We start from the raw sequence: 13,053 nt of genomic DNA on the forward strand, positions 1-13,053 counted from the left end.
ATAATAAACAGGCCTCTTAGCCTGCGTCCTGGACAGGAAATTCATTAAATCATAGCGTTTGATTTGGAAACCAACAAATCGTGGCTGAGAGCACGGAACTGGCTTCCATTGAAGTGTGTTTTTTTTTCTCTGTCCTTTCAAGTCTGAGATACGCAGTGTACTGTGTCTGTGAATGTACCAGGCACACACACACACACACACACACACACACACACACACATTCTGCCACACACAGGCTACGCATTTGTATACACTTAAACAAACATATGAAAAAGGAAACACAGACAGTAAGAGAACAAGCATATGGGGAAAGAGTTACACAAGCAAGCAAACATAAACACAAACATGATGAGACACACAAACACACATATTCACACATTCTCCGCACATGAAAGGCCCCCAAAGGCATCTGTTCTGGTTACAAGAAGGAAATGCTGTCTGAACACATGCTGAAATAGACAAAACATGTCTCGTTTTTCAAAATCATACACACACACACACTCACACACGCGCGCACACACACACACGCACACACACACACACACACACACACACACACACACACACACACACACACACAGACCATCAAATCAGATAAAACAAACAAAGACATCATTTTTTGTGCTGCATGTGTTTGTAACATTATAGCAATGATATTCATTTCAGCCTTTGCCGCCAAAATATGTACAAGTAATTCAAAGTTTCAATTGATATCAACTGAAAACAGCACCAGTGGGTCATTATATCGTATGACTATTTCAACATAACATAATATGTTTTGCTGTCTAATTTGTCTCATCAAAATAGTTAAATAGTGCTCTTTTGTAAAGACAGGTGTAAAGGATTTTATACTATTCAATAGTGAAGCTAACTAATTCCTGATGGTGCAATTTCTAATGGTTTACTGCTCAAATTTGGAGGCAAGATTTGTATGTGCACACTGCACTGCATTTAGTCTTCTGGGCTACTTACAGGCCTTTGGATGGGCAGGGATGCCAGAGCCACTGGATTTGTGGTGGAGGGACTCCGTGGGATGTGCAGTGAAGGGCATGTCTGCTCCCCCGTGGCACTGAGCCCGGGTCTTGCAACGACACCGCTTTCTCCCCTATCTGAGGACTTACTGTCAGACAAGAAGTACACACAAACACAGAAGTCAAACACTGAGGTGAGTCTAAGACAGAGCTAAAGGTGGTTGGTGGGTGAAGAATTCAATTTCTCACCATTAACCACAAGTGTGAGCGTGAGATTCTGGTAGAGTCCGTGTTCCTGGATTCCTACGAGGACAGCGTACTTCCCAGCATCCTCTTCTGCCACATCCCGGATCACCAGGGAACTCCCATCCATGTGGTATCTGGAGCATTGCTCTGCTGCCACCATGCCATCCTTCAACCTGTCAGAAAAAAAGACCTCTGAGCAAAGTTTCAGGGACTGAATGATTGTTGAAGTTTTAAGGTGGAAAATAATTTCGAGGTCTACAATTACAGAATTACTTTGATCATTTCAATGACTAAATATGACGAGCAAAAACAAAGGCCTTTCATAAGAAATGGTGTTGAGAAACTGTACCAGAGATTAAAAGAGATAAAAAAGGGAGGAAAAACTAAACTAAAGACAAAAAACAAGGCGGTTAGGTGTGACTTCAGGGATCAAGTTGATCTCTTACCAGATGACTTCAGGGACAGGGAACGCTCGTAGTTTGGGAGAGATTCGGTAAGATTTCTGTCCTGCCTGTACCTCAATCACAGATCCATGTCTGGGCTTCAGGCGAATAAATGGACGGTCTAAAATTGAAGACACACATGCATTCATTTGGGAAGGATTAAGCAATCGAATGCAAACATTTGATAATTGCTGTGACATTAATCCACCACACTCAGTCTGTAAAAAAAAAAAAGAGTCGATCACCATCAGAATGAAACTGAAAATATAAATGAGTAATTTGTTCATATGTCTGCAGTGGAGTCATCTAAATGTCAGGGAGTTCCAGAGGAAGTATTCCACAACAGAAGACACCCACCATGGACGGTAACAGTGATCTTCTGTTGTTTGGTTTTCTCCCCGCTGGTCACGCGGCATGTGTAGAGGCCTTGGTCTGAACGCTGGAGCTTCGGGATGGTCAGAATATTGTAGAACAACATGTGCGTTCTGTGTTTCAGGAGCCTCTTGGAAGTGGAGCCGGTGTTGTTATTCTGGAGGTGGAGATGGAGGAAGAGACACAGAATCAACACTGAAGGCTCACCTGTGTTAAAACGTTATTTATGTAAAGTTGTGAACCCAATGTTCTGTCGCTACTAAATAAATGATCAGAAGAAATCGGTCTTTACAAATGACTTCTCACCAAACATTGAAGCGATAATAGCTATAGCTAAATATACTAAATTATTCATCAAGCATAATGATAAAGTTATAGTCACAACTAATAAGTCCTTAATTACATAGACCTTATCAGGAAGTGGTAGACTTGGTAGCTTGAGATGAGATCACATTAATTGCAACGTAAAACTTGTTGGTTTTCCAAAAGCATTAAAAAATGTGATTGAAGGGATGCGTGAGTAACATTAATAGCAAAGTCTGCTATGGGAATATTCTATTTATTTATGGTAGTTAACATTCATAGGTAGTTCATGATGTCTAACCCATCCAAATAGTTTTGATGCCAAACTAATCCTTTCACAACCTTTAACCATGCGGCATTGTACGTTTGTGCAAGCGTGATACGAGGCTGATATGATCATCGGCATTCATCGCATACCGGGGATTGCAGAACCGTACAACATTTTTTCTGCTCAGTCTCTGTTAACAGTAATTTGTCTCCAAAGACTTCAATGCAGGTCTGACCTTTCCAGGGTAGTCCCAGGTGATGTTGACTCTGGTGTTCAACTCCCCGATGGCGGTGCAGTTCAAGACCAACCGCTCTCCCTTCAGGGCCTGCACAGGTCCACTGCTGTTCAAATATACCTCCATGATGTTACTCACTGTGACAAGAAAGAAGCAAATATAGAAATGATGTGTATGAATAGAACTCGCTGAGAGATACATGCATGTTTCTGTGTGATTTGCTTTGTCTCTAAAAAGACGTTCTGCACTGCTGACCTGGTCTGTGTACAAAGTATATACGTGACTTGTGTGTGACGCCGTCGGTGATTGTCTGGCAGTAGAAGAGGCCAATGTAATCGAAGGTTGGCGTTTGGACGGTGAAGCCGTACTTGCTGTTCCAAACAATGTTCCGATGGTCTCGACTCAGGCTCTGGTTGGGGAACTGTGGGAGGAGGGAGGACAAGACAACACCCATCAAATGTGTATGGAGAAATCAAATAGCAACAGTCACCATCATCACAATGACTGATTTGATATTTAAACATTGCAAATAAGGAAGGAACATAGTCACATGTGATGTGTAACACCCAAAACTGTGCTGATACACAGGAGGAAACTTCTTTGTCATTAGCATTTGATTCGTTGTTAGACAAAAAAAAGTCCAAGTCAAGACTCAAAACCTCATTGTCGGGATGTTAGCAAGTGTAGCTCAAGCTCAAGTCTCAGTCCCGATGCCAGGACCCTGTAACTGAAGCAGCTAAATTGAATACCGCTGTCATTGATTCAATTATTTACCTTTTTTCTTTTACAACTCAGGTCTTTCTGGAATTAGGTTCCATTTTGTGCAGGTTTGATGCTATAATCCAGATAATCTTGGCTCCACTTTGGGCTTTTGTTTTAGCTTCTAATGGTAAGATAGTCGCAAGTCCTTTACAAAAACCTCTAGAAGATGCTAATTATAGAGTCCACTTTGTCAGAAGAAGCCCCAGATGATGCTGCATGTATTCTCACAGTGTTGGTTTTACAATACTTGGCTACCTTGACATGGACACTTGTGTAACTGTGTAACCTTGTTGTTTTCGTGGAAGCAGCCTAAAGGAAATGTTTACTAGAGTTTCTGTGACACAGTGGAAGCCTCCCACCCAGTCTCAAGGGAACAGGTGGACCCCCCCACCCCCATCTCACACACACACACACACTTCCCCCCACTCCTGCACCCCCAGTGTGAACTGGTTGATATCCCCCCTCCCAGAGTGAGGCGACCCTCTCAGACGCCACTGAGCTCCTCCTCCGCCTCCTCTCTCAGTCCTGTAAAGTATATGCTACTTCCTGACGCCACCTCTGATCCGCCTCAGGCCCCTCTCTGCCCCTCTTAACCCCATCCTCCAAACCTGCATGAAAAGTATGTGAAGGTGAAGAAACTGGAGGAGAAGCGAAGGAGTCAGAGGAGTCAGGATATGAGGAACGTGACTCCAGTCCATCTCCTGGCATCCTGTTACTACAGGATATAGACATTTTGTCTTGAACCCCAGGTCGAACCCGTCATTCCGGACCTCCGAGACCTTTTGGTCACTTTCACAGTGAGAGCGACAGAGCAGAGCCTCCTGAGTATTGTTCCCACTGAGAAGGGTCATATTAGCGATCCAGGAAACAAACAAGGTGACAGTGAGTGGATTTCTGGTTCGGCCAGAACAGGAATAGAGGAGGGAGATGAAGGAAGTGGAGGAGAGCTATTTTTAGAATAATTACCTTTGAGGTTCCAGGCATTTGTGAGGAGATGGAAGCAGAAAATAAACATGCGTGTACGTGTGTGTGTGTGTGTGTATGTGTTGATGTCATGTACGGTCTGGTTTGTCCGAGGTGCCAACCTCCTGGTCTGAAAAGTGAAGCCAATGCGAAAGTGCCCTTAACCCTCATTATTTCTAATGACTCCTCTGGTTGCAAAAATAATAATAAAAAAAATAATTCTGATTGTATAGAAGTCTATGACAAAATGACGCTACTTCTCGACTTGATTTATTACTTCAGCAAGCATTTGTGGTCTCAATCATTATATTCAAGTCTTCTTCAATACAACATGATGTTTTAGTCAATTATAGTCCCATTTATAGTAAAATAGACGATAAAGCCGGGTATGTTTTAGAGCATGGCTACCTTGTGATTGACAAGTCGCTACCGCAGCATTTTCAGGTTTGTGTGCTGTCTGTGTTTTCGTCTTAGAACTTTAGCGCTTTCACAGTGTGTTTTCTGTGTACGAAAGTTCATTTTAACTTATTGGTCGCCCAAAAATGTCTTATTCAGCTGTCAGTTGTACCCTCTCGTGTCACTTCTGCTAGCAAAAAACAAGCTGGTAACCGCCAAAATGCCGAACTTGAGTCTTCAAAACAATAATCCACAAATCAACGTGTGATGTCAAGGTGATGCGACCACTATAGTCTATGGTTTGTCCTAATTATGCTTTTGCACTCCTTAGAATTTAACGTTCCTAGACAATTCCTCCTTTTTGCAGCTTTCCTCTTGCTTTGTAGCCACGCTTGCAGCATGGCCAATGGTGGGCTGACAGTCCATCCACCACTTTGATCCTGACTAAAATATCTCAACAACTATTAGATGGACTGCCATGAAATCTAGTTCAGATATTCATTTTCCCCAGAGGATAAATCCATCCGACTTTGATCATCCCCTGTGGATCACATTTGTGGTTACGAGTGAAATGTCTTGACATTCAGGTTTCCACTTACACTTTTATTCTTACTTGTTTCTATCATGTTTTGTGCATGTGATATACAAAAACTGTCAAATTCAGAGTCTTCTAAGTTGTACAACTACTCTATTGTTGTTATACCACAATAAGCTTCCTGCAGTGACGCACAAGCTGCCATATTAATGATCAGCATTCGTGATTAAAGAGCATTTACTGTACTTTGATCTGTCGGGGTCAACAGTAGCTGCCCTCTGCTTCCTCCTTCAGGCAAACCAGCTGTTTAAAGCATCAGTCGGGGAAGTTGGCAGCCAGGATTCCTACTACAAGAGGTGGAGGGTGAGATGTGGGAAGTGGCGCTGGCCAGCGGCCAAAAGGGGCAATCCAGACCTCATGTCCTGTTTCCAGAGGTAGAAACAGTGCCAACAGGACGCTGTGGGCCCCGCTTTATCGGAAAAAGTTAGTAAAGAAAGGGGCATCATTGACAGAAAGGTTTTCTTGCAGATTTAAACAGACAGACCTGTTGTTGTTTCATTGAAAGGCAAATACCATCTATGCAGCAACATGCACTCATACAAAAACAGACACGCATGCAGACAGTAAGTACTCTAAATGCTCCTCTTTGCACTTAGTAGCACTGTCCCCTCGGCCCCTCACTCAGCACTCAAGCACCAACACTCACAACCATATCCGCACACACTTTCACACATATCCGCAAACGGACACAAACAAACGAACACACACTCCACAGCTTAATGGCTGCCAAGATAAGAACAATGTGGCGAATGATCTGGAGAGGGAGGAAACAACGGTAGGGTGCATTGTGTGCATATGTGAACCCTGATGGAAAAAAACCTGGGGCAAGTGGTGCAGAGAATGTGAGCGGTGTTATTGGGCAGAGGAGGACATTAGTGTGTAGATACATCTGCTTCAAAGAGAGATCTTGATGCAGAGCAGATCTCTGCACCCAAACGTGGAATTAATAAAAGACAGCCGACTTGTCAACTTGTCATTTCGTTCACATTTCCTTCACTGACCTTGACCAGTGTGGTTGTGACGTTTGGGTGGGTGACCCGGCAGGGGATGACCAGCGGCTGCGTCTCCTTCATGTACAACACATCTGGGCTCATACCCGGGCGTTCCACAAATGGCTGCTGGCTGTCTGAAACCCAAACGCTGCGGTCAGGGACACATTCGGTACCAACAATAAACAGGTCAAATAAAAGCTTCAACAAAGACGCTGCTTTCTTTCAATACCACAGTTCAGTATCACAATATGTACAGTTTAAAGTGTCAGTTCACAGATATTAAAGGAAAATTCCCACAACAGCTTCTCAGAGCTCAGGTTGACATTTTGTACAACCAAAAGTTTAAAAAGTCAAAGATGTAAACTTAGTGGTGATATAAAACAGAGAAAAACAGATAATCCCAAGAAGCTAAAATTAGAGATTGTTTGATTTTCTTTTTTGACATTTTAAAATTTCAATGAGAACATTGTGTCCTGTTTAGGTAGATGCTGATGTTTTATTTTCTTAAGGCTGTGAGCAATAAGCTTCCATTCTCCTCCATTTTTGTTGAGGTGAAAGCCGAAATCTCACAGACAAATATCTTAAAACATGGCCCCCGAAAATCAATACAATCATAGAGCTTGGTTAGATAACAGTGTGTGCAAGTTTGGTTTTAGAAGTGTGTGTGTCTTTTTTGCATCTTTACTATGAAACACTGTGCTTTACTATCTTTTTACTATCTATCGTTTTCTTTATTTTCTATTTCTTGTCAACCCAAAGACTGAAGTTGGCAGCTTACTTGATCAGCCCTGAGTACTGTTTGCTAAATTCTTTCAGGCTACATGCAGGTCCGATAACCTTCACCAATAAGGTAGGACAGCCTGAGTGTAGCCTGAGAGGCAAAAGCCGGGGCAGAACAGGACCCACCGCTAAGAAAATCAACATGACACATTAACAGTGAAGGGGGGAAAAAAACAAGATTTGAAGAGGTGAGAGGGTTTGTCCTCCCATCCCCAGTGGAAATGACCTCTTTGACTGAGTGAGAAAATACATTTCTCCATACCTTTCTGTGAACTGACCCTTTCATTTCATGCACACAGAGAAAGGAAAGAAAACAATCACCTGCCTATATGCACAAACACACAAACAAACACACACACTTCCAAGTATCAATCTCAGCAACAAACAAAAACAAACAGACACACACACACACACTCGTAAACATACTCTGTCCTCCACACCCACTCATTGAATACCCATTCAGCAAATGACTGCCTGTAGTCAACAATAAACACACAGATTGTTTAGAAGCAATCAAACGGCCTCTCTGAGCTTTCTCCTCCCAGCTCGACTACTGTAATAGTGCTGTGCCATTGAAAAGTGTGGGTGTTGCTCACTGTATTGTTTGTTACCGTAGGGTGTTACTCAAGGAAAGAAAATCTCTGAACATTCGAACAAAAGTACCCAAAGGACTAGCGGACTGAGGGCTTCCTTCTCTTGCTTTGATTCCTAGAGGACTCTGGGAGGGAGGCAACGTCTGAGCAGAGCCGCAGGCCAAGTCTGACGCTTAATGGACATGCTGACCTGAGCGATTGATGGCCCCCGAGGGTCCTGTTGGCCAAACAGTAGCGTGCCCTGTGACCCTGGCCTCCAGCCCAGCTCCATGCTCGGCACAGCCCAGCCCAAACAGCGTCACCCTCCAGGACAGGGAGGAGCTGGCTGGGTAGACATCGTGCCTCCTCTACCCCTTGATACCGCTGAGCCGCTGGCCTTCATCTTATCCTCCTCAGTTCCTCACACACACACACACACACACACACACATACTTCCACACACCTCCCCGCCGCCACCTTGGAGAGACACAGCGACATCCCCTCCCAGCACACCCCCTTCAAGTCCTTCCCCTCCTCCCCCAAGCACAGGATGCTTCAAGCAAGGCTGAGCAGAGCAGATAAGGCTGATGCCCTGGGAAACTCTGCCCAGGCCCTGAGCCTTTCAGCAGCTGGGCTATTCCTGGTCTCGAGGTAGCACGTAAACGAAAGTAAAAAAGGATTTATATATAGACAACAGGGAGGTATAGGCCCAGGCTGAGAAAAGAGTGGCTGGGGAGGAGGGGGATGAAACTGTGCCAGAGTCGTCTCGAAGGATGTGTTGCTGGGACAAACAGTGTTGGGATATAATTGACTCTCTGGCATTGGTCTGCATTTAGCACCCACCACGTCCTGTTTAACCTGGAGATATAAACATACGCATGAGGAGGTGAAGGCGTGAAGGCGTGAGGGGGTTGTTCAATGAGTGCAGCTAGAGAAACAGAAAAGAAGTGTCAGTTGTGCTCTTGGACCTCGGGGCAGCAGAGTCTTACCTGTGACATAGACATAGACGGAGGTCTGTTTTTGGGTTCGGTGTAGGTACCTGCAGCGGAACAGGCCGGTGTGCTGGGCCTGGGTGCTGCTGACTGTCAAACCGCTGCAGTAATGCTGGCTTTTCCTCCCACAGCGAGACTCCTCCACTTGCACCTCATCTCTGGCCAAACCTGATGGGAACGCCCATGCCAGCTCCCAGCGACCCCTGGTCAACAGGTACAAGAGGTTAAATAAAAGTTTGCTTAGAAATCACTTGGCAATCTTTGCATGTGCATTCACATTCAGCGAAGGAAGATGCTATAAAGGGCTTTTTAAAATCCTCTATCCTCTAAACTTGGACCACCCTGATGAAACGTGTAGAGAGTGTAATAGGAAGCCAAAAGATTTTGGGCTAAAATACGAAGTAAAAAAATATATTAAGAGGAGCTGGAGACAAATAACCTGACAGGACCACTGGCCAGGAACTGTTGAAGGGATATATTCTTTTAAACGTATGTATTGAGAGTACAAGAAACATAACTGGAGGGAAAATGGGAAACAAATACATTATACAAGACTCAAATCAGATATATCTGAATGTAGCTACAAATTAAGTCTGCATGAATGATGGAAAAAATGTAATTGAAGTTCGTTGGTGAAAGAGATTTGAGTTTGGGAAAACCGTGAGTAAATCACTTCTACAACAACTTAGTGCCTCAATGATTTGTAATTACATTCAAATTTTATAGAAAGACATTAAGGCGTAAAGATGGTGTTTGCTTTGAATCGCAGGTATCAAAGATGGTGATTGCCGTGTATCACGGTTGCCCAAATGAAGGTTTTCCGGCCTGGATCTATCTCCCTGAAACGTACCTGCAGCTGAGCAGTAGTGTCTGGTTGGTGTCAAGGACCAGCTGGCGGGTTTTCACATCCAGAATGGGAACGCTGTACTTCCTCTTTTGATCTTTGTCTGGAGAGGCAAGAGAGAGGATGAGAATCAGAAGACACTACTGAATATGTGCATCACAAAATAGTAGTCTGGTCCTACAGTAATCATAAGGTGATAAGGCTTTATCTATGGACATATGGACCTCTCCAGAGATTCATTACTCAGTATTCTTTAGGGACATCGGGCAGGATGTTTACTTTCTAATATGGGGGCTTGAGTCCTGAGTGTTCATTGAAGCAGAATGTCTTGCTTATTAATAAGTCATTTGGCAAAATGATGGATGGATGCAATTATATTAAAATCTAATAATATGATTGGGAGTGTCCAAATCTCTTTGTGTCGACCCGGATCTACATGAGACCACTTTCTGAGGAAATCCTGGAAGACAAAATACTTAACAACCAATAAATATTTTGGACAGTCCCTTCATGCTCTTTCCATTATAAACCAGACTAAACCGGACTTTTGACTGATTGCAGAACCGGTCTTGGTGAGTCGCGGCTCCACAGCACGTACTCCATCCAGGCCACAGTATGCGTGACCCCCCTGCGCATCTCCTCGCTCAGGCCACTTGACAACTTGTGTGGAAATGCGTAAGCAGTGTCCCTCTTGTTTATCAAATAAAGGCATTTCTCCACTCCATCGCTGAGGTTTATTAATGAGAGATAAAGACGACTGTGTGTCCGCCCTTCCTTCCTCCCAACAACAGCGGAAACATCATTCAGGGAAGTCCGTCCTTCACCGTGACTGCTCCTTACAGAGTGTGCAACACGCAGGTCAAAACAGTCTTCAGAAGACAACCGTCTCACTGCTCTGAGAGTTAAATCACTTGTACAGCAGTGAGTTAGTTTATCACATCCATTAGTAGCCTACCATTCATTGTCAGCATCATTGTTCCCAGAGGATGCCCCATTGAGCAGATCTAGCATTACTCACACTGCAAGCACTTCCTATACTATTTCCTTGGATTTCACATTGTGTGAGTGAGAAACACACATGGCAGGGTGAAGGAAGACAGAGAGGAAGTTCGGAATCTCCTCCAAGCCTTCTGGGGCCTTTTCAACAAGCTGTTAAGTGTCTAAAAAGCACCATTTCAAAATAATTGAGTACAGTTTCCCTGCTACTTTGCCTGACTAAAATAGACGTCTTGATTCCAAATATCACATTTCCAACCACAGAAAGTGAAAATCATGTGAAAATATGCTTTAGTGGTAAGTTTACACACACACACACACACACACACACACACACACACACACACACACACACACACACACACACACACACACACACACACACACACACACACACACACACACACACACATATATATTGATTACTACTGGGGAAAAATAACTCCAACTGACTTATTAACTGACTAATTTTGGAAGACTCACTTGAGAGTATTAAGATTTTTTTTGTTCAAACAAAAGTGATATTTAACACTGAGTACACTTTCCCCTCAAGACCTTTTCATACTCAAATCACTGAATCTAATCTCAAAAACTTTAAGGTGAAGAAATTTAAATAATTTCTGCAGAATTCGTCTGCAGTTTGATGGGATCAGGCAACATTGAGATGGGTACAATCAATGATGTATGTTTAAGTATGTGAAATGTGTATAAATGGATGGTGATGTATTCAAGTTGTACATTAAGACTTACTAATGGAATTCTCAACATCCATTTTTTATCATGTAAATATAATTATTCTACTGCTTTGGGTTAAACTTATTTGTTGATTGGCTGAAAAAAAACATCTACATTTGACATGATCTTGCCTAATTACACTCCTAGGCCTTACACTCCTATAGTTGCCAATTGGTATGAGTTAACTAGTGATGTTAGTTTAGTTACATTTAAGAAAGCATTAACAAATATTGTTTTTTAAAAACAAATGAGGTTAATTAACAGTTGGTCAAGGTAACTGTGATCATATATATTTACCATGTGAAATCAGGCAATGCATATAACATTCTTAATTTGATGTTATTTGCGCATAGTTTGATTTTGCAGGGAAACGCAAAGTTAGCTTTTTTAGTTGTTTTAGCCACAAAAGACCACCAAGCGACCAATAACACCGCAAAGTCTGCGGGGATCGTGAAAGCAACCTACCGACTGTTTTGACAACGAGCACAGATTAACCCCGGCTGCTGCCCAGAAATTTTCCTTCAGCCGGTCATGACCCCTCGTTTTTTATAAATCAGAAGTTTCATTTGACTCAGGAAACATCGCCCTGCGTGAGTCCATTCAACCGGGGCCAAGCGCACAATGAGCCGGGCCACAGAGCTCCGCATTATCCAAACAAGTGTCCCGCAGGATAGCGCTTATCTCAGTCTCTGCTATCAGCGCTAATAGAGGTTTACAGGCTGAACAGCCTCAGACACACGGCCGCACCGACGACTTAAGAGACCAATAAATGAGCAGCCGCACCACAGTGCGCCACAATGTTTTCTTCCAAAATTAAAGACTGCTTTGGTCAGATAACTCTGTTTTTAAAGAGCGTCAAGATGCCTTACGACCCTACAGGAACCTCTAGTTTATGTGTAATAATATTATAGGTAACAGTTGTGGGTAAAATGCAATTTTCTACAGATTACAACCACATTCCTTGCAGTTAACAACCGTTAAAACTAAACTATCGAATAATAACTACATAAGGTATTGCATCAACAATAACTCAAAGTCACTCACCCTTTGCAAGAGCACCATACATTCCACATAGCAGGCAGATTAGGATCAAATTCATCATCTCTGGCGACTCTGATGCAGCGAGCAGGTTGCAGATATAAAATATGAAACAAGTTTTATTCCTGCTGATGTTTTCCCTCCCTCCAGAGAAGGCTCAACACAGCGCGGCGCACTTGGCTGTGGCGCTCAGCGCGGACGGTCAGTGGACAGAGACGCTTGGTTTCCTGAGGAAAGCTGCGGGAGATCACGCAACAGGACACCGCGCTTGAACTCCAGTGCAACTTTTTCCCATCGATTTGGATAGTGGCGCGGATTTATACCGTTCCCACAGTTGCAGCCACCGGATAGGTGACGTCACGGAAGTCCGGTCACCCAACGCGCGTAAGAGCAGCCCCCCCCTTTCAATCCAAGCACAATTCTAGCATTGTGCCAGTGAGGCGTGAGTAACAGTTAATGGTCCAAAATAGGCCTTTCTTTTTGACACACTTTGAAAAATGAATGTAAACATTATTTGACTACTTCCTATCCAATAGTCTGCAAGTTCTGT

The 13,053-nt window shown here is 43.4% G+C and overlaps 1 protein-coding gene across 1 annotated transcript in view; it reads right to left on the minus strand.

The window, feature by feature from the left end:
- Positions 1–12,688, minus strand: part of flt1 (fms related receptor tyrosine kinase 1) — a 29,038-nt gene extending 16,350 nt beyond the window's left edge. The window contains exons 1-10 of the mRNA XM_079181207.1: positions 12,510–12,688; positions 9,741–9,837; positions 8,888–9,093; positions 6,556–6,680; positions 3,094–3,259; positions 2,839–2,975; positions 2,018–2,189; positions 1,664–1,781; positions 1,221–1,390; positions 973–1,120 (exon numbers count right to left, since the gene is read on the minus strand). Coding sequence (XP_079037333.1) covers positions 973–1,120; positions 1,221–1,390; positions 1,664–1,781; positions 2,018–2,189; positions 2,839–2,975; positions 3,094–3,259; positions 6,556–6,680; positions 8,888–9,093; positions 9,741–9,837; positions 12,510–12,567 — 1,397 coding nt within the window. The 5' untranslated portion in view covers positions 12,568–12,688. The remainder of the gene's footprint in view (positions 1–972; positions 1,121–1,220; positions 1,391–1,663; positions 1,782–2,017; positions 2,190–2,838; positions 2,976–3,093; positions 3,260–6,555; positions 6,681–8,887; positions 9,094–9,740; positions 9,838–12,509) is intronic.
- Positions 12,689–13,053: the final 365 nt, after the last annotated feature.

Source organism: Pholis gunnellus (genome assembly GCF_910591455.1).
Source record: "Pholis gunnellus genome assembly, chromosome: 20".
NCBI classification, from domain to species: Eukaryota; Metazoa; Chordata; class Actinopteri; order Perciformes; family Pholidae; genus Pholis; species Pholis gunnellus.